We start from the raw sequence: 23816 nt of genomic DNA, 5'->3' as shown, positions 1-23816 counted from the left end.
AATGAGGAGATTCTGAATAGAATTGGGACGAAAATAAATCTGTAGTATAACTGGAGTAAAAGAAGGGATGGGTTGATAGGACACATTCAGGATCACCAAGGAGTCGTCAGTTTAGTACTGGAGGAAAATGCAGGTGGTAAAAATTGCAGAGGGAGGCCAAGAGACGAGTACTGTAGACAGGTTCAAATGGATGTAGGTTGTAGCAGTTATTCGGAGGTGAAGAGGCTTGCACAGGATAGAGAAACGCGGGGAGCTACAACAAACCAGTGTTTGGAGTGAGGACCAAAACAACGACAATGACATTTGAACAACATACTGCAACGTTTCTGTCAGAGACCTAACACCTATCACCGTTTTACGAGGTGTTTTTGACCATAGAGTCGTTCCTTCGATTTTCATGGGCTTGCGATAGTGTCCTGTCGGATCTCGATAAAGCAGCTGCCTGTTGGAAGTATCAACAAGCTCAATGTCAAGAAATGTAAGCTTGCGAAAGTGTCAAGTACACAACGGTTGCAAAATTCAATAAGTTACAACTGTAGTCAGTGTTGTCAGTGTTGTCATATACCTTTCGGTATGTATGAGTGGAGATATTAAGTAGGACTCACGACCTCAGCTGTAGGAGAGTAAAACGCAAATTTTGAGTGACTGATAGGATGCTGGGAAACTGTTGCTTGACTTCAATAGGGATTGCTTATCTGACACTCTTACAGAAGTCACATACAGTCGAAGAGAGAAGCTATGTATCTTTCGGAAATATGATTATAAAATTCCAAGAATCATTCTCAAGGATGGAATCTACAATTACTTTTCAGGCCATCTACCGCTCCCTCATAGATCGTGGATATAAAATTAGACCAAAAACTGAAAAGTAATTGTAGACTCCATCCTTGAGAATGATTCTTGGAATTTTATAATCAGCTTTCCGCGAGATACATAGCTTCTCTCTTCGACTGTATGTGACTTCTCTAAGAGTGTCAGATAAGTGACCTCTATCGCAGTGTGTATACTTAAATACTCTAAATAATTTTTTATCCAAAAGCAAAATGAAAAGTGTATAAAGCATCTGTTGTTTACTACCAGGGTAACGGACGTTACTAATATGGCTGCCTTCCACGTAACTTTGTTCGTTACGAAGATATGAACAGCCGTACTCTTTTGTAAGCAGTATTAAGTAATCGACTTCCTATCCTCACGCTTTGGCGAAAAATGTATGGCATTATACCATTCCCGTAAACATTAAGTTGTTAAAAACGTAACATAAAATCTACTTTGACTCTTCTGTACAAGCACAAAGTGTGTGCATATATGGTAATTCGCCAGTTGTTGGAGTTTGCACTAAACGAATTGAAACGCAAGAGAAATGCACATTTGTCACGCAGTGAACTGTCTTCGGTTGAATGCAGTGTACACCAAAGAAGAAAAGTAGAAATGCTACTCGTTAATGGAAAATGCAAATTATGACCAGTTGGATCTGTCCTTTTCTTTACACGTGTTTTCTGTCAACTCCAAAAATTGAATTACTCAATGAGAAAAGTAGGGTGACCTTTTAAGAAAAGATGAACTGCAATTCATGTCTTCGTAACGAACGAAGATACAAGAAAGCCAGTCATTCCGTTTAGTGACCATCTGCTAGCTAATCAATATTTTTTTGGACATAAAGATATTTGTGGTGGCCAAGATAAATAGGACAGACTCAATAACATATGGTGCTTCCAGGCTACACTTTGCAGTTGCGCACTCTTGTAGAAAGCTAGCTGACATCGTTGTGTGATCTGCATCTCATTCGTTTGTTGCTGAACGATTCTGGTTTCAGTTTCACGCTGCTTTGAAGAGCCACTACATCTACATCTACATTTATATTCCGCAAGCCACCCAGCGGTGTGAGGCGGAGGGCACATTACGTGCCACTATCATTACATCCCTTTCGTGTTCCAGTCGCGTATGGTTCGCGGGAAGAACGACTGCCGAAAAGCCTCCGTGCGCGCTCGAATCTCTCTAATTTTACATTCGTTATCTCCTCAGGAGGTGCAAGTAGGGGGAAGCAATATATTTGATACCTCATCTAGAAACGCACCCTCTCGAAACCTGGACAGCAAGCTACACCGCGATGCAGAGCGCCTCTCTTGCACAGTCTGGCACTTGAGTTTGCTAAACATTTTCGTAACGTTATCACGCTTCGAAAATAACCCTGTGACGAAACGCGCCGCTCTTCTTTGGATCTTCTCTATCTCCTTGTCAACCCGACCTGGTACGGATCCCACACTGATGAGCAATACTCAAGTACAGGGCGAATGAGTGTTTTGGAAGCCACCTCCTTTGTTGATGGACTACATTTTCTAAGGACTCTCCCAATGAATCTCAACCTGGCACCCGCCTTACCAACAATTAATTTTATATTATCATTCCACTTCAAATCGTTCCGTACGCATACTCCCAGATATTTTAAAGAAGTAACTGCTGCCAGTGTTTGTTCCGCATACAATAAAGGATCCTTCTTTCTATGTATTCGCAATACATTACATTTGTCTATGTTAAGTGTCAGTTGCCACTCCCTGGGCCGGCCGGAGTGGCCGAGCGGTTCTAGGCGCTACAGTCTAGAACCGTGCGACCGCTACGGTCGCAGGTTCGAATCCTGCCTCGGGCATGGATGTGTGTGATGTCCTTAGGTTAGTTAGGTTTAATTAGTTCTAAGTTCTAGGCGACTGATGACCTCAGATGTTAAGTCGCATAGTGCTCAGAGCCATTTGAACCTTTTTGAACCACTCCCTGGCCGGCCGGTGTGGCCGTGCTGTTCTAGGCGTGACCGCTAAGCTCGCAGGTTCGAATCCTGCCTCGGGCATGGATGTGTGTGATGTCCTTAGGTTAGTTAGGTTTAAGTAGTTCTAAGTTCTAGGGGACTGATGACCACAGATGTTAAGTCCCATAGGGCTCAGAGCCATTTGAACCATTTTTTGAGCCACTCCCTGCACCAAGTGCCTATCCGCTGCAGATCTTCCTGCATTTCGCTGCAATTTTCTAATGCTGCAGCTTCTCTATATACTACAGCATCATCCGCGAAAAGCCATATGGAAATTCAGACACTATCTATTTGGTCATTTATATATATTGTGAAAAGCAATGGTCCCATAACACTCCCCTGTGGCACGCCAGGGGTTACTTTAACGTCTGTGGACGTCTCTCCATTGAGAACAATATGCTGTGTTCTGTTTGCTAAAAACTCTTTAATCCAGCCACACAGCTAGTCTGATATTCCGTAGGCTTTTAGTTTGTTTATCAGGCGACAGTGCGGAACTGTATCGAACGCCTTCCGGAAGTCAAGGAAAATGGCATCTACCTGGGAGCCTGTATCTAATATTTTCTGGGTCTCACTGTGTGCAGATCTGTTATATCTCTGAAGGTAACCGGAGCTCTAGGAGTACGCTGTTTCTCGAAGTTCTCACGTACTGAAAGTTGAGTCACTGACAGCGACTCAAAGCTATTTTCCGTGATGCACACTAAGTGTTGGCACGCAGACCTCGAAATGGGAGACAGACCCGCACCACCGTTGAAGGAGGCGTTACTTCTCCATCGGGAAGCCGAATACTGAACGGCGAACCTCATCTCCGACGCGCCATTAAAATTCATACGTATGTACAATTAGTTTTTAATTGGGCGGAGAGCGTACACGTTACCAGAAAAAATAAATTACAGCCATCATTATCCGGATGATGAAATTGTTACCAAAAAACGTTTATCGGCCCGTTAGGCGGGTCGGGGCGTCTCTTAAACGGTTCCGGGAAATGCGGCGTGCGTGGAGAAGACCTGGGCCGCGGCGTGCTGGAGGGAAACCCGGCGACTCGCGGGGCAGCTGGTCGCTCGCGCATGCGCGCCACGACCGCCTCGCCCGGCTCGGCCACGCCGACGTAATTGCGCCCGTCGTAAACGCATTTTTTTGTGCCTCCCGTGTTAACCTCGAGAAATTTTTTTTACAGTCATTATTCTCATCTACCTGTCATCCTAAGCTCAAACAGTGGACCATCCGCAGTCTGACCACGGTAATATTGGAAAAGACTGGTCTTAACCAGCATCCAGTTCGTAATTGAATTCCACGGCGTTCCTATGGTACGAACGTCGTAAGTTTACATCTCACTTATATTCGTGCTGCTTACTATTTCTTCGGCTAGAGAGCCTGAATGGAACTATGTGTTTCACAAGTTGTATATAGGTTAATACTGTCTCTTACGACTGACACTCTTATGAAGCCCGAACGTATTTCGCATTATTTTAAATCATCCTCAATGGCCAGTTCCTCTTTTTTTACGTCATTCTTAACGTTCTTTTACATATACGTGTTAGATTTTTTCACACAGCACTTTCACTGACTCGATAAAATAATTACGATTTTACGTTTTTTACGCTCACAGCCATAAACAGACAGTTGCAAGAGGGAGAAGTGGCAATCTCGCCATTTTGTGAGCATGACAGTGGACTTATAAAACATAAATCGTAAATATATTTCGTTTCATTGACGGTGCAGTCTGAAAAAAAAAAAAAGTCTAAGACATGTGTGTAGGAGAACGTTAAGAATGACGTAAGGAATAAAGGAAACCTGACCGCGGAAGATGCTTCAAAAGAAAACAAATCGCGTTTGGTCTTAATAAAACTTTTATTACAGTCACAAAAGACTGTATTAAGCTGTATATAACTTGTATAACCGCAAGCTACGGAAAATGAAGTTATAAAACAAAGAAGACAATATTAATTAATTTCATAATTGCGAGGGATTTTGATGCGTACGAGAAGAGAACACCGGTTCTCTATTGACCTAGCCGGCCGGTGTGGCCGAGCAGTTCTAGGCGCTTCAGTCTGGAACAGCGCGACCGCTACGGTCGCAGGTTCGAATCCTGCCTCGGGCATCGATGTCCGTGACATCCCTAGGTTAGTTAGGTTTAAGTAGTTGTAAGTCTAGGGGATTGATGACCTCAGATGTCCCATAGTGCTCAGAGCCATTTTTTTCTATTGACCTAACATTTCTTCACTATTAGCATATGCGTGAACTCTGTCCACAGGGCCCTTTGGCACCGACTGACCGCCGTGTCATTGTGTGCCAATGGCGTCATTGGATGCAGTACGGAGCGGCATTATCAGCGCACAGCTCTTCCGGCCGTTGTCAGTTTTCGTGGCCTGTAGCGGCTACTAGTCGGTCAAACAAATGGTTCAAATGGCTCTGAGCCCTATGGGACTTAACATCTGTGGTCATCAGTCCCCTAGAACTTAGAACTACTTAAACCTAACTAACCTAAGGACATCACACAACACCCAGCCATCACGAGGCAGAGAAAATCCCTGACCCCGCCGGGAATCGAACCCGGGAACCCGGGCGTGGGAAGCGAGAACGCTACCGCACGACCACGAGATGCGGGCAGTCGGTCAAACAGCTGTCCATCTGGCATCATGAGACTGAGTGCATCCCGTTACAGTCCTCTTAGCAACGAAACATCCCTGGCAGTAGTGAGAGTCGAACCCAGGTCCTCTGCATCGCAATTAGCTGCGCTGACCATTCAGCTACGGAGGCAGACACCATTACTACATACACGGCGAAACAGGTTCGCGAATGAACGAATTTGACTGATAGAGATTTCGACGTTTTTCGTGTATTCAGAATGAAAAAATGAAAATTTAAAATTTCATTTTATGCATGCTGGATCTTGTTGGACTTCATCACAGCAATTCAGTTAAGGATTTTTGACGTAGAACAAAACAAACCATAAACACTTTTCTTCAAAAAAAGATTTATTTTGTTGTCATTGCGGGGTTTGAACTACCATGCCCACCGTCAGATGACTACACTTCCTTTTTATAGTGTTATATTTGTCAGTACGGTGCAGTCCGCTCCTGCAATGCAAAAGAATGCTCGAGTGGCGACAAGTGGGCTTTTCAGATGAATCGCATTTTATGGTCCATCGGACTGTCGTGTACGGCGTGAAACGTCTGAACGCAAACAGCCTGCAACAATGGTCGGAACGGTCCAAGTCGGCGGACATTCAATGTGTGGTCTCGTCAGTTTGCAAGGCGCAGATTACCAACGTAACTACGCTTCAGTGCTTTGGGACCATGTCCATCCCTACATGAAGACTTTTTTCTCGGCAGGAGGGCATCTACCACCCGCTCAGAGCAACGTGTCACCCAGCTCGCAGTGTTATGTGCGTGGTTCGAAGAGCACCGGGATGAATTTACTGCACTCCCCTGGCCACCAGACTTCCCGGATTTAAACTCAAGATAGAATCTATGGGACCACCTTGATCGGGCTGTTCGAGCCATGGATGCACTACTATGAAACCCAGGCCAGCTGTCCACGGCACTGTAGTCGACGTGACCCACATCTCATAGGGTGCCTAAGAGATGCTGCGTTCTCGGAATGCTATACAACAAGTCAAACAAATAACTTCAATAGTTTTATTTCTATAAGGCAGAATTGGCAATACTTAACTTTCATTACAGAAAATGTCGCTAGCGAGAGGCGACATGCAAGCAGTAAATGATCTTCGCTATAGACAAAGTCCATGTAAGATTGACACACAGTTGTGTATAACTGAGCTGCGAGTGCTGTCCACTAACGTCTGTATACGGAGCCGATCTGAGCGGCCGTGGCTCGCAGGAGCGGCGCTTATATTCGCTCCTGGCGCGGCGCGGTCCAGTTCCGCGCACCATTGGCCGACATTTCAAAGATAGATGGTTCAAATGGCTCTGAGCACTATGGGACTTTACATCTGAGGTCATCAGTCCCCTAGTCTTAGAGCTACTTAAAGCTAACTAACATAATGACATCACACACATCCATGCCCGAGGCAGAATTCAAACCTGCGACCGTAGCAGCCGCGCGGTTCCAGACTGAAGCGTCGATGTTTTCTCACCGCCTCCTCTGGTCTTGCGTTCCGCATCTTCGTTCCGGCGCTTGTGGTTGCGCCAGAATACTCCAGGACTTCGTTGACAGTCTCCCTACACATCTCGCAGCGGACCGCGGTGCACAAGGTGGTTGTTGAGGCCTTTGACAGGTGGTGACATTAATGTGACTACACAGTGTATTTTTAACTGGTTGCGTTCTACATCAACAGTCCTTAGAAACACCTTGAAGTTTGCTGATGACATTTTAATTTGGCCAGAGATGGCAATGATCTTGAAAGATCCGCTGAACGGAAAGGACTCTCTCTGGAAAGAGGTTATAAAAAGAACACCAATAGACGTATGGAGTGTACGAGAATTAAACCGGACGATACCTACGGAAGATTATTAGGAAATGACACACCAAAAGTAGTAAACGAGTCTTTGGAAAAATAGCTGACTGTGCCCGAAGTAGAAACGACACAAATTCAGACTGGCGATAGCGAGAATAGCGTTTCTCAAAAAGAGAAAAACGTGTAGTATAAATTTATGAGTTAAGAAGTCTTCTCAGAAAGTATTTGTGTGACGTGTAGCCTTCTACGTCAGTGAAATGCGGACGACGCGAGGAGAGAGAAGATTTTGAAACCTGGTGCTGCAGTAGAATGTTAAAAATTGGGTAGGTAGGTTGGGTAACTGTTGAAGAGATACTAATTAAAACGGGAAGAAAAGAAATTAATGGCACAAACTGATTAAAAGACGGGTTCGGTTGACAGGATCAATGGCTGTTAAGTTTGGTTATAGAGAGAAGTGTGTTGGGGCGGAGCTGGGGAAAGGGCCATAAAAATTGCAGTGGGAGGCTAACGCTAGACTGCAATCAGACTCACGAGGAGAGCCGTGATGTCCAGTCTTTGGACTGAAGGCCATGGGAACAGTAAGTTATTTAATATTAATAAACTGGTCTCAGTCACAACATACTTGTCGTTTTGACTACGCTCGAAAGAAGGAGTCTTAGAATTTAAGATCCCGTCGACGACGGGATCATTAACGAGTAATTCCAAACTCAGATTGGACGAGAATGAAGAGCGAAACCAAACAGGGCCTTTTCAAAGGAATTATCCCGTCATTCGCTGATATCGATTTGTGGAAAACAGTAAAGCCTAAGTCTATACGTCTCGACCGTGATTTTATCTCCGTTCTTCGCGAATGCGAATCCATTGTTTCAAACATTGTGCGATGTCCATCGGTAAATATCCTCGAAGCGTTCACATCTGCACGGATGTTAAAGTAAACGAGGTACCCTCATTGCATGACTGAAAAATCGCCTACTGAATGAGGAAAATGGTGAAAAAATTAGAGAGATTCCAACATACAATGAGGCTTACCGGCATTCGTTTCTCCCGCGGACCATTCGCGGTTGGAACCAGAAAGACAGCAAGTGACAGTGTTCCACAAACGTCCTCCGCCACACACCGAAAGGGGGCTCGCGGAGTATAAATGTTGATGTAGGAAAAAAAAAAAAGAAAGAAAAATTTTTCCGCAGTGGCCTTCACAATCAGCAAAAGTTTAAATTTGTGTGGAGGTAACATCAATTCTCGTTGAGTTGAGTCCGGAATCGACAAATAACGATTCCATTTTATTGAACTCTTTCCCTTGCAGAATACTCTGGCATTATGAAGTCTCCTGTTATTACTACAATTCATGATAAATAGTCGTCCTAAACGATCCCTTGCGAATTTGGCATTCCTAGTTTTTCATCCAGAGTACCGTCTCATCGCTTCTTTTCAGTTCGTTTTATTTATGTTTTAACATACATAATTTCACAATAAGTAACGACAGAGTTTTGACGACATGTGAGTTTTCGTACCGGGGATAATGAGGATAACAGCATTTTCTTGAGGCAGTTTGGGCTAGTTAGTTCCGAATATCATCTGCAGCTGCTGAAACTGCGCTGCAAGTAAAATGAAAGCTTTTTAAAAAATAAAGAACAAATTAGGCCGCCGACGAGACGAAATTCACTCGTTTCTCGTTGTGTCTGAGAGCACGATAGTATGGAACACACCCACTATCGTTTGCGTTACGTTTCGGTCGCCGACGTAACCAGCGTAGCCAGTTTGCAGGAAAATTCCCCGTCCTCCTCGTTGCGGCGCTCCGCTGTGAGATATTACGTGTTATAATTTCTGCGCGCGACTGTACGCTCCGTCGATAAAGCTCGTCTAATTACTCCGTGTAAGATTACGTCAAATTATGGGAAACGACTACCAGTAACTACTTGCCTCAAAATTAGTGCCTTTTCTTTGCTAAATTTCAGGCTTGTTAAAATTAAAACTTTACTCTATAAGGTTATTTAGACGTTGTTTGCCTTATCTATAATTGTTCTTTATGTTGCGTCGGCACGTCATACACTACACCCTCTTTACTGTTATGTTTGGCGGGATAGGTGCTTCATGTCAGTCTAGAGCTTCTAATTTTAACACTTTACGTAGACACAGCAAAGACAGTGATGAGCTTAAAGCAACCGCACTTCGCCTCGTTCGATGCTGTCCTTCGTCTGTTTTTATCTCGAGATAATCTGTTCTCCTTTGCGATGTTTTTTACTCTCAAAATTCTTTGTTTACTGATTCTTGGTAATTGTCTGTCTTATCAATTTTCTCCTTCTTCTGCAGCTTGCAGGGCCATGTTTGTTACTGTGGATATCTTACCAGATTTTCCGCCGAGCTCTCCCAGTTTCCACAAGCATCTCAGTAGAAATCTGTACTCGCCTATACTTTCTAGTACTTCATGATTTTTCGTTTTTACCTTTCCAATTGATTAATAACATGCTTATTTGACTAGTATTGTAAATTTCCAAAGACCATGGGTGCAGTCCTCCGTCGGCCGTATTTTCTTTTCTCTAGCACTTATTAATCATTTCAGCTCTATCATTTATGTAAGAGAAAAATACCAGCTATCGCCGTATTTCACGCTGAAATAACGCTGGGAAATTCGCTTCGAAGGCCAGAGGAAATCGGGGGCATATCTCTTCCAGCAAGACCATGCCCAGCAAAGCAATTCGGTATTCACACCAGCTTTCCGACTGATGATATCTTCACCTTCTGTAGCACTCAACTGTAATTGTTTCTGGTTTGTCACTCTACAATTTAACATCCAGTGTATATCCCAGCAGGAAAATGTGTGCAGTCCATCCAGCACAATTTCCTTCGAGTTCACTATCTGATAAAATGTGAATTTCACTACTAGACACCACGAGAGATGGACCAACCAGCATGAAAGGCGGCGGGGAGTTTTGTGTTGTCAGTGGGGAAACAGTAACAGCAGAATGGGTCAGTCAAGACAGCTCAGTGAGAGCAGACGTAGAACTATTCATTGGATGTCACATGAGTAACAAATCGATCAGGTAAATTTCAACCAGGCAGGCTTTATGTTCAAAGGACGGGAACCATCGAGCACTGTGGGACGTGGTTGTGAAAAGCTGCACGAAATCAGTGGAAGGAATCACTCGCAAGTTCCAAAGTGCTGCCACAAGCCAAGTTAGCACAGCGACTCTGCGTAGAGAGTTAAAAGGAATGGGATAGACTAGTTGAGCTGCTCCTTATAAACCACTTGTCTATATAGCCAGTGCTAGGCGATGCATGAGGTGGTGTAAAGACTCTGTACAGTGGATGACTGGAAACGATTGATTTGGAGCGATGAGTGACGCTATACTCTCAGGCAATCCGTTGGAACCGTTTGGGTTTGGAGGAACATTTCGGAGACGATGATTGTATCAGAATGACAATGCACTCTGTCACAAAGCAGCATCTGTGATGATGATGATGTTTGTTTGGTTTGTGGGTCACTCAACTGCGCAGTCATCAGCACCCGTACAAAGTACCAATTTTTACACAGTCGAATCTAGCCACCGTCACGAGCGATGACCATGAAATGATGAGGGCAACACAAACACCCAGTCCACTTGCAGAGAAAATCCCAACCCGGCCGGGAATCGAACCCGGGACGCTCTGATACAGAGACGAAGCATCTGTGAGGCAGACAGTTACGTCCCTGAAATGGCCTAGCCTGATGAGACCCCCGACCCTAACTTCATGGAACTTCTTTGGGATGATGCGGAATGTTGACTCTGCTCCAGACCCCAGCGTCGAACATAACTACCTTCTCTGGATTCGGCTCATTACAAAAAACGGGCTGCTGTTCATCCACAGACATTAAGTCACGCCTTTAAAAGTGTCATATTAATGTCCACCAATTGATGTCCAACTACTACTGATCAGATTGTAACAACAATCTGTCCTCGAGACATCCATTTTCACTTCCAAATAACTGTACGTTTCAGACCCTTTCAGGAATTTTTTACTCAGTCCAAATCCATTTCTGATAACATCATCATTGTTTTGGATTTCTGTCCTAGTCAGTAGTTTCTGTTTAATGCATCTACTGTGTATTTGTCAAATCTGATATTTACCACCTGCGATGCTCCTTATTACTACTGTTCAGCATATTTGTTATTGCACTGTTTATCCTTAACCGAAATTCAGTGACTCAAGAATATGGCCACTCAATTCGCCAACTCTTCTAAGTCTTGTATGCTTTTGTTTGCAGATCTTATCATTGGAGTATGCTCGCTCTGCACTTTTGTTCTCCTTTTGAAATGTTCCTTCTCTTCTTTCGTTGATTTTTCGACTTACAAGCTATGCTATAACAAAGCATTACATCCTTTTTAATACCAACACTGATCTCATTTTCCATCTTTACTACTCTCATTAAGCCTTCGTAGAATATCGATCTGTTTCCATATAACTCCATTCACGTTTTCTTTTCTCAGGTCTTCGAACATCTTATTCCAATTTACATTAATTTACAAAAAAAAGGAAGAAAAACAGTTTGAGCTGTCAACAGTTTCAGCTGTGATGTCGTGAAGGAATGAAGTAAGTGTATTCACATTTCAGGGTGTTGAGAAGTCAATTATTCTGTCGTCTACAAGCACTAGAGACTATAAAACAATCTATGATTTCCATTCTCTACACTCGCTTCGAGGCGGCACTTCCACCTCAAAAGCCGTAATTATAAGGTGCGCTGAGACGCCGGAAGTTATGTCTGCATGCATAATAAATAAATCACTCCAGAACTGTGGAGGCCGTGCTGTGCCTCCATACTTACGTGTAACCCAGGCCAAGAGGACAGGGGCGTTTAAACCCTGTCGCTGTTACAGAATGACAGTATAAGCGCCTCTCGTTTTGTTTTACCGAGTCACGTACAAAATGTTTATGAAACTGAATATAATCTGTATATACGTCTGCGTTTAGCAGAAGTCCAGCTTTAAAGAGGCCGATTTTTTCCGTCTTGCTCCCAGTTTTCGCTGTTACTCTGTGATCGATCAGTGATGTGCGTCTCAAAATGTTGCTATGGAAACGCTGGCAAACAGAAAGAGAAAAGAAAAGAAAAAGCTGCTTTGTTGTCCTGAGCTGTAACTCAAAATCCAGACTGCGTATCTAAGGTGATTGTGTAAACAAACGCCTTACATCAAATCTTAACAGCTGAAGTACTCTCACAGATACAGAGCTGATCTTAATTTTTTTTTTTTTTTTTTTTTTTTTTTTTTTTTTTTTTGCAGGAACTCGTGTGAAGTAAGATATACTATCGATGGCGCTATTAACGAAGCCAATAAGTAGGATTTATTCTCAGATTTGAGTATATGAGTGGTAAGAGCGAAATAAAACAGTGATGATGAAATTATCACAGTACTTAATGACCAGGTTTTAGCCTTAGGGAAATTCTTCGTCGGTTGTGCTTAACATCGTAAATTTTAATGCCATTAACTCAATGTGTTTGGGTGCCATATAGATATGCTAATTTGTTCTCGATGTTTCCTCCTACTTTAATTACTTTCTATGTCTACATTGCTCCTCATTATTAATATCTCAAACTTAATACTGCTCATACTGCACAATCCTAGTAGCAGAGTCCCGGCAACGCGGCGACACCTACGTTCGCAAAACTCTGAGGACGACAGATTTCATTCTGACCCTCTTTTATATTCTTTGCACATCCATAGTAAGGTAGGAGACACTGAGCTAAAATACACTGGAAAGAATCATCTACATTTTGATTTATATTCTACAATCCGCTGCCACTGCATGGCGGAGGGTACGTCGTAGCAGCATTAGCCACAAATACGCTCTCGAAATTTTAGCAATTATCCTGAATGAACGCCGGTATGATTATTTGGAAAGGCATGACCAATTTCCATTTCCATCCTCTCCCCCCAATCCGAACTCGTAATCTGTAATGACAGGGTCGTCGACGGGACGTAGAATTACAAACTTCCTCCTTTCTATTCTACTCGAATGCAAAACCACAAAACCCAGTCAGTAAGTAGCAAAATTACTATTTAACGTGGAATTCAAAACGCGGCGCTATTTGTCGTTTTTCACGTACGTGCGGCGTTGACTGAGGTGTAAAACGTATCAACTTCCAGAAAAAAAATCGTAGCCTTCACTCCCCTTAAATGGACCCAATAACGTTTCATTACCCTGACAAATAACTAACTTGTATCAGCCGAAGACAAAATCATTTTATTCTTGGTGAAGTAAAAGCTATATTAATCATAAATAGGACTTGCAGGTGGATCCTTGCCTTTCGAGGGCAGGTTCCCATATTGGGCACAGTCACACACCACGTAGACTGACTGAGAGGTTCATCTTGACACTGGATTGTCTCCATCGCTTCACATATGCTCTTATGTCAACATTCAGCATCAGTGTGGATTACGCGAAGACTATAACCAAGGCAAATTCTGAATGTTGTATCTGATATGAAACCTTGTGGTAAGTTGACACTTAAGTCGATATCCGCATTACCCGGTGGCTCAATGGTTTTGTTACGAGTCTGCATCCTTCGTAATCACGATTCGACTGTGGTTTCGATAAAATTAAAAGAAGAATATCTGGTTTCTGAGCAGGACTCATACAGCCATCTTCATACGTGTAAGGTTAATACATTGTAGAGAAACGTACACATAGAACTTAATTTTAATAGAACCGTATTATTTGTAAACGTTGACCTGCTCTCCCAACAAAAAAGGCATGTAAAGACGATGTATTCTCAAGTCCTTTAAGCATAGCAATACACTTACACACGTCGGCAAACAGCGATTGTTATGATCAGGCGTTGTAGTAGGTGACTGTAGCCTTCTGTCTGGCCGGACCGCCAAAAAGACGTTGACACCCTCTTCCTTACTGCAGTCGCAAAACGGCACTGCGACCGGACCAATACGACGTAGATGTATCCTGTTATAGCCGTGGTTGAAGGCGAAGCGCCTTAATAGTGTTTTTGGGTCTCCTGGGAAAGGCTTGTAATTGGTATTTCAAGTGCTCTCTCTTTGTCACAGACGGCAGCATTGCCTAATTTTTCTCGTGTTCCATTGTCAGGAATGCCACAGTATGCTTTTACTCAGCAAATGATAACATCCTGATTCCTAGTTATGACCATTAATACAAGATTAATGATGTCGTATCCTGTTGGAAAGCGGATAGTCCACTATGGTGATGTCTAGTAGTTCTAGAGCTGATCTAGAATCAGGACGGTCTTTAGTACCTTACGCATCTTGAATTTCATTCCAGTAATATTTGCATATTTATTTATTTATTGCTTGTTTAGCCTCACCAAATAACGGATTTAAAGCTGTCTCTTACATCTGACTAGGAACAACACAGGCCCAAGATATTACAAAACATTTCCAATAACAGTGATAATAATAATTGTCATTAATAATAATAAAATGCATTTAGAATGATACAGATTGGCTTAGCACTCTTGAAGCCATGTTTATTATTATCAGAAGCGGAGTGGATAAAGGCAGAGGAGATGATTGACAAGACAGTGGCAGCGGCTGTTAGGAAAGATCAGGATAGAAACATATAACTCTGACGACAAGGGGGAGGGAAGAGTTGTGGGGGTGGGAGACTGACGAGAGCGAGCGGCATGGAATGGGAGGGAGATGGTTATTGTCATAAAAGGTGGACCATTTGCTGTCTTTTGTAGTTTGAAAGCTATTTAATTTCTCTAATATTTTGATAGACATTTTTCCAAAACCTCGTTCCTGCTACAAAACATGATTTAGAAAACACAGCAGTGTTATGCGATGATACAGAGAGAAGTTTACTTTGTTGACAACGATATTTCTGCTGTGTTGTCCAGATTGTAGTGTAAGAGTTGAAGACAAGGAAAAGGTACTGCATTGATGGAGAAGACGATAGAGCAAACATAGAGTATCATAGTCTCTACGCTTATCGGCACGTAGCTATGGAATTTTTCGTAAACTTGTGCGATATGGTCGAAAAAGCGTACGTCACATATGTATCGTAGCCAAGCATTCATCGCCAGTTCGAGCCTGCGTGAGCTTTATTACGAAAGTGCTTGGAGAATGGCATCACCATAGCCAAGTATGAGGAGTATTAGTATCGATACGAGCTTCTTTTTGACTCCGAAAAGCAAATACTTTTTTATATTTCTTTACTGAGTGAATTAACGCTTACGCCTTCTCACAGACTGCAGATGTGTGTCAGTAGTCTAAGTGATGGTTCGCAATAATCCCCAAGCTCTTTGAAGAAGAAGAAAACGTTATTTCTGTACCGTTTTGGATTAATGGTGGAAGAGATCCACTGAACTCAGTGGTAATTAATCTTTTTTTTTTGGCGACTAAGTTTGCTTGCGCTTTCGATGGGTTAAGTTTCAGATCCATGTCCTGCACCCTCTCTAATGGGGCAACTAAATCGACATTTACTTAATAAATGGCTGTGCACAGATTTTTTGGATTTAACTTAAATATAACTCAAGGTCTTAAGCGTATATGTGATTTTTGCAGTGGAAGAGAATTGTTGACACATCAGTAACATATAATGAGAGGAGTAATGGGACCAAGTACTGATCTTTGTGGGACATCTGCTACTACATGCTTCTATTGTCATCGCTTTGTTTGACTCATTACACACTGTTGTCGAGATGTGGAACTACTGTAGAGCACTTGACGAGAAATTTTGACCTGTGAGTTTAACAAGTTGAATATCGAAGTTGACAGTGCCGGAAGCCTTGCTGAAATCCGAAAAGCACAAAGTAGTCGCTATTTGTTTGTCCATAGCTTGTTTCATTTCATGAATTACGTTTTGTAAGAAAAGTCCTCGTGCTGCAATTTTGCTGAAAATCACACTGGGATTCATCTAAAAGGTTATCTGATGTTAAATAATCAATAATCTTATCGTGAGCTATCTATTCTAAAGCCTCGGATAATGCTGGTAAAATGGAAATGCGTTCTTTAGTCGGTATGTTGCTCCGCAGTATCCATCTTGGTAATATTTTTATGAGTTCTCGCTTTCAGGCTGTTGGACAGATGCTGTAGGCCAGAGAGTAATTAAAACTGCCTATTATCTTGGACAGTAGTGGATCGACGACAAAACTGATCATTTGTATTGTTGGACTATCGTGCCCTGCAGCTGCCAAAGGAATTCGCGCAGTTGATTTCCTGACCGTGTTAGGGCTTACCGGCAGCACAGAAAATTCCCCATTTGTACCAGTTAAGGAAATCGCAGGTTTGCGCCTTTGTGAGTAGGTCAAGTAAAGATATCGGCATGGCAAAACACTCATTTAGATCCTCGACAGGAACTAGAGGTTCAGCTACGAATTTGTATTTGCCTATTCCTAGACTTCGTAGATTTTTCCATCGGACAGTAGGTCTGAGAAAAGCCTCAGTTAACGAGCGGGCGTACCTGAACTTGCATTCCTCTCAGACTGACTAACTCGGTTGCGCAGTTGCTTGTAGGTAAGATGCTTATCAGAGGCCGGGTGCGGATTGTACGTCCTCAGTGCTGCATCTCTGATACTCATAAGGCGTTTGAGATGGCCCAGAAGTCGTGGTACAGGTTTTTTCCATACTCTTTGAGATAGCCCAGAAGTCGTAGTACAGGTTTTTTCCATATTCTTACTGTCATGACAGCTGCTGTCCCAAGAAGCACAATCACATTCTCCATTCTTCGAAGCGACGGTGTAGATGATACTTGCATTTCTATAATTGGAGAGGTACTCATTTAAGAATCGATCACCTAAAAAATCACAGTCAAAGCTCAGTTTTAGAACAATTTGTGGTTCCAGTACACTGGTACCTTAATCTACTTCAAAGTGAAGCGACCTTTGTGCAGGCAGGCTTGTTTTGATAAATGCACTTGCATCTATGTATGCAGCAACAAGAAGGGGGAAATATTGCTTCGAACAAGAAAACGAAGTATTTCAATGGTAACTACTGGAAGTAAACAAAGTACTCGCATCAACTTCGTTTCTACAGGGTGATTGAACCGCGTCTACTTATGAGTTTAATGAAGACCACCACACCTTCAAGGATCACACGAGATTTTGAAATTCTCTCGTCCAGTAAGCGCAACCTATTAGTCTCACAGAAAACATGAACAGGACCTTTTTGTAGAAGGTTTAACGTAGTTAAATCTTGTACTGGGATACGTTTTCGCTGGATGGCAGGATTTTCGAGTTAAAGAAAAAGTCCGTTTGAAGGTCACTTTTGTCCGTTTCTCTTGAATAATTCGAAAACTATGGCCTCCAGCGAAAACGTATCCCGGTACAAAAGTAAACTACATTAAATTTCCGACGAAACTGTCCTGTTAATGTTTTCTGTAGGACTAATAGTTTGCTTGTAGTGAGCGCGAGAATATAAAAATTGTGTATGTGGTTTCTGAAGGCGTTGCGCATTGCATAATACACATATGCAGGGGCAGTTGAACCTCCGTGTATAACAAGAGTTTTTGAATGTGAATTATCCACCAGATGGCTACAATCTTTTCCGTCGATTGTGACTGTGTTGCAAAGGAGGCACTAACAAGTAGAGTGGGAAGCTTGCTGTGTTGTTAACTAACCCCCTTGGCTAGCGCCCAACGACGTGGCCGCACTAACGCGAGCTCTTGTTGTGCATATAGGTCCGAGATGGCTCGGTGGAGGTTGTCGGTCTGGCTAAGGGCAAAGTGTGGCCCAGTGTCAGTGTCGAGGAGATCCTGGTAAGTGCACCCACCACTTTCTCTGTCACTCGCGCTCTCTCTGCCTCTGTCTCTTCTCTACCTCCTGCTGCTCGCTTCTTGTGCCTCGCAGCCTCACAGGCTATCCAGAGACTGCGTCTGCTCTCCTCTTCTCTGCTTCTTAACATTTTAGATTCACTTAACGCTTACTCAAAGCTGAATGGATGTTTCCTATGTAGAGTGAGTCATGTTATATCAGCAGGATTGAAACTGTGTTGTCGCCAGAGTAGTACACACTGCAAATCCGCAAAGTCACTCATTAGCCAGTTATTCTCAAGAAGAAAGTTCCGAAAGAATGCAACTTTCTGTTGCTCGTTTTGCTCCACTGTCAACAGCCAAAACTCCGAAAATTTTAAATGATTGTTTAAATTTGGTGTAGAAGGCACTGCACAATCTACGTAGTTCTCAAATAACTTTTAATATTAAACTAGAACGTTATGGATCACTTATATCTCGTACATGCGAAGCAATGCAACTGTAAATGCGCAAGGAAATGCAAAAAGTTTTAATTTTAATTATTGATGACAGCACTAGAAAAGTTCTAAATATCTACTTCTATTCCTCACTAATGTTCCTCATACATTCATATTCTGTGCAGGGGTTCCCACACTTTCTTTCACTGTGTAGCACTTTACATTTTTAGAAAGCTAGGTGTAGCACAATGGTTGTTCACTTTTTAACGAAAAGTTGGGGAGGGGTCGGGTGGGGTGGGGGTGTGGAAGCTTGAAAGGCGACTGCCGCAGAAGTGAGGAACGATACGGGGGGAATAATTATTTTGGCGACCTTGCTCAACGCTGGCAACACACATACGGGTTTGGCGTCGTGCCGATCAACTTTCATGTATGGCAGAAATGCGACGCTGACAAGTAACGAGATTTCGCGGCAGCGCTTTTATAGAGTCGTTCAAGTTCGCGTGCGGTACATATTTGCAGCAAACAATATGAAATTAAATTTAGCCAGTTCTGATACAAATATTAAATGAGTAAGAGAGGTATGACGTTTAAAATATTTATTAATTTTAAAAGCACAAATAATATAGATCAATTACACAAAAGAATAGTAGGGTGAATATGGAGTATAGTGAATTAGAGTTCAAATAGCAAAAAAAAAAAAAAAAAAAAAAAAAAAAAAAAAAGTCAGAATCAAATCAAACGTTGACGGTAATTCAGACTGCAAAATCAATTGCAGACGCCAGCTACCTTCGTGTAACGATGCCATTTAACGTAACGCCCAACAAAGCGTCAATAACAACAATAAACCGTTCACTGCATAATGCCTAATGCAACGCCACACGTTGGTGCAGCGCGCAAGTTGGCAGCAGTTGCATAGCGGCACGAGAACTTTCGAGTAACCACCGAGAAGGCCTTATCAAAATATCGCCAACGTCGAAACAAGATGAATAATTCCCAGCCAAGACAGCGACGGCATGGGTGGGGAGAGTACAGTCCGCTTTTGATGTCTCCTGCGTACACTCAGAAACAAACATCCTGCGGTAACTCCATTTTCTTTAAACTTCTCAGAATTGTGCTCTTATCAGTCAGTTTTCCCACTCTCATTTTACTTCAAGAACAAAATACCGTAAGAGAATCATTATATCAGTACACGTTTTGTTTACTGGCACGCGTACCGCCTAAAATGTCCTCCTGTACCACGAGTGGTAGGCGTACCACCGTCTGGGAAACCCTGGGCTATGCGACCTTAGTTTCATCAAAGCCTACTACGCTTCTTATTCAGATAACGGAGTTCGACACCATATCGTCCATTAATTGATAAATAATCGATCGATCTGAAGTAGCCGGCCGATGTGGCCGAGCGGTTCTAGGCGCTTCAGTCTGGAACCGCGCGACCGCTACGGTCGCAGGTTCGAATCCTGCCACGGGCATGGATGTGTGTGATGTTCTTAGGTTAGTTAGGTTTAAGTAGTGCTAAGTTCTAGGGGACTGATGACCTCAGATGTTAAGTCCCATAGTGTTCAGAGCCATTTGAACCATTTTTGATCTGAAGTAAAAGGGAAGATGTTAAACCTCAAGTCAAGGTAAAAAAAGAGATGAAAATTCAATAAATTTTATGTTCTTAACTAAAGCTGTAGTAGACTGCGAGCTGGTTCAGGTTGCCTAATCTCGATAGTTTTCATAATCTGTACGGTTACGGATCGGACCATTCATACGATCTTAAAGAGTGAGTCCAATGAATGTCACTGGACGTGTATACTGCAGTCTTGCATTTGATTTATCGATGGCGGAGGGTGAAATCGAGTCACGACTCACAGCACACTGCCGCCGAATAGTGGTGGTGTTGATGATGATGTTGATGCTGCTGCTGATGATGATTATGTGCCTAATGGGACTAAAGTACCGGGTCATCAGTCACACCCACCGAACAGTGCAGAGGGGTCAATCGAAATTAAATTCCTTATCGGGACATTGCATCCACAAGTGCCTTATACAAACGTTGTTTACGATAATACAAATATGTTGGAAATTAAACTCATCCCATTTCCGTTATTATTCATATTCCGATCATGAAATTTCATCCACAGGCTGGAGTGAAACTGCGGACCGTTACTTATCACGCACTATCTTTGAATTATGTTGCATTAGCCTAGCAGTCCTCATGTGACGGAAGTAAAATGCGGATCAGGTCACTCATCGCTTCAACACATTCGATCCTAGAGTAATTAAACCAAATTTGTATGAAGACAGTGAAACCACGTGGGCAGCAGTGTTACGGCAAAAAGACAACAACAGGAGTAAAAATAAAAGCCTTTGTTTAATGTCAAATAGCGAACTATTGTAATGTGACAGTATCGATTAACAGCACTCGCCTATGAGACTTTCCATAGCAGACGATCAGGCTACAATTTAACCATACGGTTTTCTAGTCAAATGCCCGTTGAGGCACATTACATTCCCAATACAATCGACAAGTGTTTGTTGGCACATTATGCGTATTTGTTTGATAGACATTGCAAATATACAGGGTGTTTCAAAAATGACCGGTATATTTGAAACGGCAATAAAAACTAAACGAGCAGCGATAGAAATACACCATTTGTTGCAATATGCTTGGGACAACAGTACATTTGCAGGCAGACAAACTTTCGAAATTACAGTAGTTACAATTTTCAACAACAGATGGCGCTGCGGTCTGGGAAATTCTATAGTACGATATTTACCACATATCCACCATGCGTAGCAATAATATGGCGTAGTCTCTGAATGAAATTACCCGAAACCTTTGACAACGTGTCTGGCGGAATGGCTTCACATGCAGATGAGATGTACTGCTTCAGCTGTTCAATTGTTTCTGGATTCTGGCGGTACACCTGGTCTTTCAAGTGTCCCCACAGAAAGAAGTCACTGGGGTTCATGTCTGGCGAATAGGGAGGCCAATACACGCCGCCTCCTGTATGTTTCGGATAGCCCAAAGCAATCACACGATCATCGAAATATTCATTCAGGAAATTAAAGACGTCGGCCGTGCGATGTGGCCGGGCACCATCTTGCATAAACCACGAGGTGTTCGCAGTGTCGTCTAAGGCAGTTTGTACCGCCACAAATTCACGAAGAATGTCCAGATAGCGTGATGCAGTAATCGTTTCGGATCTGAAAAATGGGCCAATGATTCCTTTGGAAGAAATGGCGGCCCAGACCAGTACTTTTTGAGGATGCAGGGACGATGGGACTGCAACATGGGGCTTTTCGGTTCCCCATATGCGCCAGTTCTGTTTATTGACGAAGCCGTCCAGGTAAAAATAAGCTTCGTCAGTAAACCAAATGCTGCCCACATGCATATCGCCGGCATCAATCCTGTGCACTATATCGTTAGCGAATGTCTCTCGTGCAGCAATGGTAGCGGCGCTGAGGGGTTGCCGCGTTTGAATTTTGTATGGATAGAGGTGTAAACTCTGGCGCGTGAGACGATACGTGGACGTTGGCGTCATTTGGACCGCAGCTGCAACACGGCGAACGGAAACCCGAGGCCGCTGTTGGATCACCTGCTGCACTAGCTGCGCGTTGCCCTCTGTGGTTGCCGTACGCGGTCGCCCTACCTTTCCAGCACGTTCATCCGTCACGTTCCCAGTCCGTTGAAATTTTTCAAACAGATCCTTTATTGTATCGCTTTTCGGTCCTTTGGTTACATTAAACCTCCGTTGAAAACTTCGTCTTGTTGCAACAACACTGTGTTCTAGGCGGTGGAATTCCAACACCAGAAAAATCCTCTGTTCTAAGGAATAAACCATGTTGTCTACAGCACACTTGCACGTTGTGAACAGCACACGCTTACAGCAGAAAGACGATGTACAGAATGGCGCACCCACAGACTGCGTTGTCTTCTATATCTTTCACATCACTTGCAGCGCCATCTGTTGTTGAAAATTGTAACTACTGTAATTTCGAAAGTTTGTCCGCCTGAAAATGTACTGTTGTCCCAAGCATATTGCAACAAACGGTGTATTTCTATCGCTGCTCGTTTAGTTTTTATTACCGTTTCAAATATAACGGTCATTTTTGAAACACCCTGTAGGAGGTTCCTCGGTAAGTAAGATCAGATCGGTCGTGAAATGGAAACCTCAGCGAAATTCCGATGAAGCTTGGCAAAGATGCGTTGGACAGTTTCTCTAGTATGGCCGTCGATCGCGCCATGTCGTTCTTTTCAGTTCTGAACGCACGGTGAGCACGTGCAGATAGCGAGAAAACAGTGTCTCCCGCCAAGTATGATTGCCTGTGACAGATTTCGCCTGATTTTATGCAGTCCACAAAACGTAACTATTTTGCATCTCATTCTTCATGACAACTCTAGGTCACACACTGCAGGGGTAATGAGGACGCTACTGCAGCGTCTTCGATGGGAAGTGTTTGACCACTCGCCGTACATCCCTCTGATTTTCAACTCTGATCACATGAACCTCTGTCTACGAAGACAACAAGATGCAGGTGAGCGTAGAGAACTGGAAGAGAGCACAGGCTGCTACCTTCTATGACGAGCGTATTGTAAAGTCGGTACAATGCTACCACAAATGTCTGTCGGAGCGGCGATTATGTAGAGAAGTAGCGGGAAGATGTAGCTAATTATTGAAAATAAGACATTTTTGATTTTCACTACGGTTTCCATTTCACGACCGATCGGTTCTTACTTTCCGAATAGCCCTCGTAGATTACGTCGTCAATAGATCCATTCATGCAAGCCAGCCTCTTAAACACATTTCAGTAGCGAACCAATTACCTTCTTTCCATAACGGCAGGAATCATGCTCTGCAAACCACTAACAACGTGATTTATTATTTGTAATTAGATTAGGAAATGAGACACTTAAAGTAGTAAAGGAGTTTTGCTATTTAGGGAGTAAAATAACTGATGATGGTCGAAGTAGAGAGGATATAAAATGTAGACTGGCAATGGCAAAGAAAGCGTTTCTGAAGAAGAGAAATTTGTTAACATCGAGTATAGATTTAAGTGTCAGGAAGTCGTTTCTGAAAGTATTTGTATGGAGTGTAGCCATGTATGGAAGTGAAACATGGACGATAACTAGTTTGGACAGGAGGAGAATAGAAGCTTTCGAAATGTGGTGCTACAGAAGAATGCTGAAGATAAGGTGGGTAGATCACGTAACTAATGAGGAGGTATTGAATAGGATTGGGGAGAAGAGAAGTTTGTGGCACAACTTGACTAGAAGAAGGGATCGGTTGGTAGGACATGTTTTGAGGCATCAAGGGATCACAAATTTAGCATTGGAGGGCAGCGTGGAGGGTAAAAATCGTAGAGGGAGACCAAGAGACGAATACACTAAGCAGATTCAGAAGGATGTAGGTTGCAGTAGGTACTGGGAGATGAAGAAGCTTGCACAGGATAGAGTAGCATGGAGAGCTGCATCAAACCAGTCTCA

General features: G+C 43.0%; 1 protein-coding gene across 1 annotated transcript in view; it reads left to right on the top strand.

The window, feature by feature from the left end:
* The window catches only part of LOC126262582 (transcription factor Sp8), a 235667-nt gene that overhangs the window by 99135 nt on the left and 112716 nt on the right, over window positions 1–23816 (top strand). The window contains exon 2 of the mRNA XM_049959322.1: window positions 17835–17912. Within this exon, the coding sequence (XP_049815279.1) occupies window positions 17835–17912 (78 nt within the window). The remainder of the gene's footprint in view (window positions 1–17834; window positions 17913–23816) is intronic.

This window comes from Schistocerca nitens, chromosome 1, assembly GCF_023898315.1.
Source record: "Schistocerca nitens isolate TAMUIC-IGC-003100 chromosome 1, iqSchNite1.1, whole genome shotgun sequence".
NCBI classification, from domain to species: domain Eukaryota; kingdom Metazoa; phylum Arthropoda; class Insecta; order Orthoptera; family Acrididae; genus Schistocerca; species Schistocerca nitens.
The sequence above is the reverse complement of the archived record's forward strand: the minus strand, read 5'-3'. Positions and strand labels throughout refer to the sequence as shown.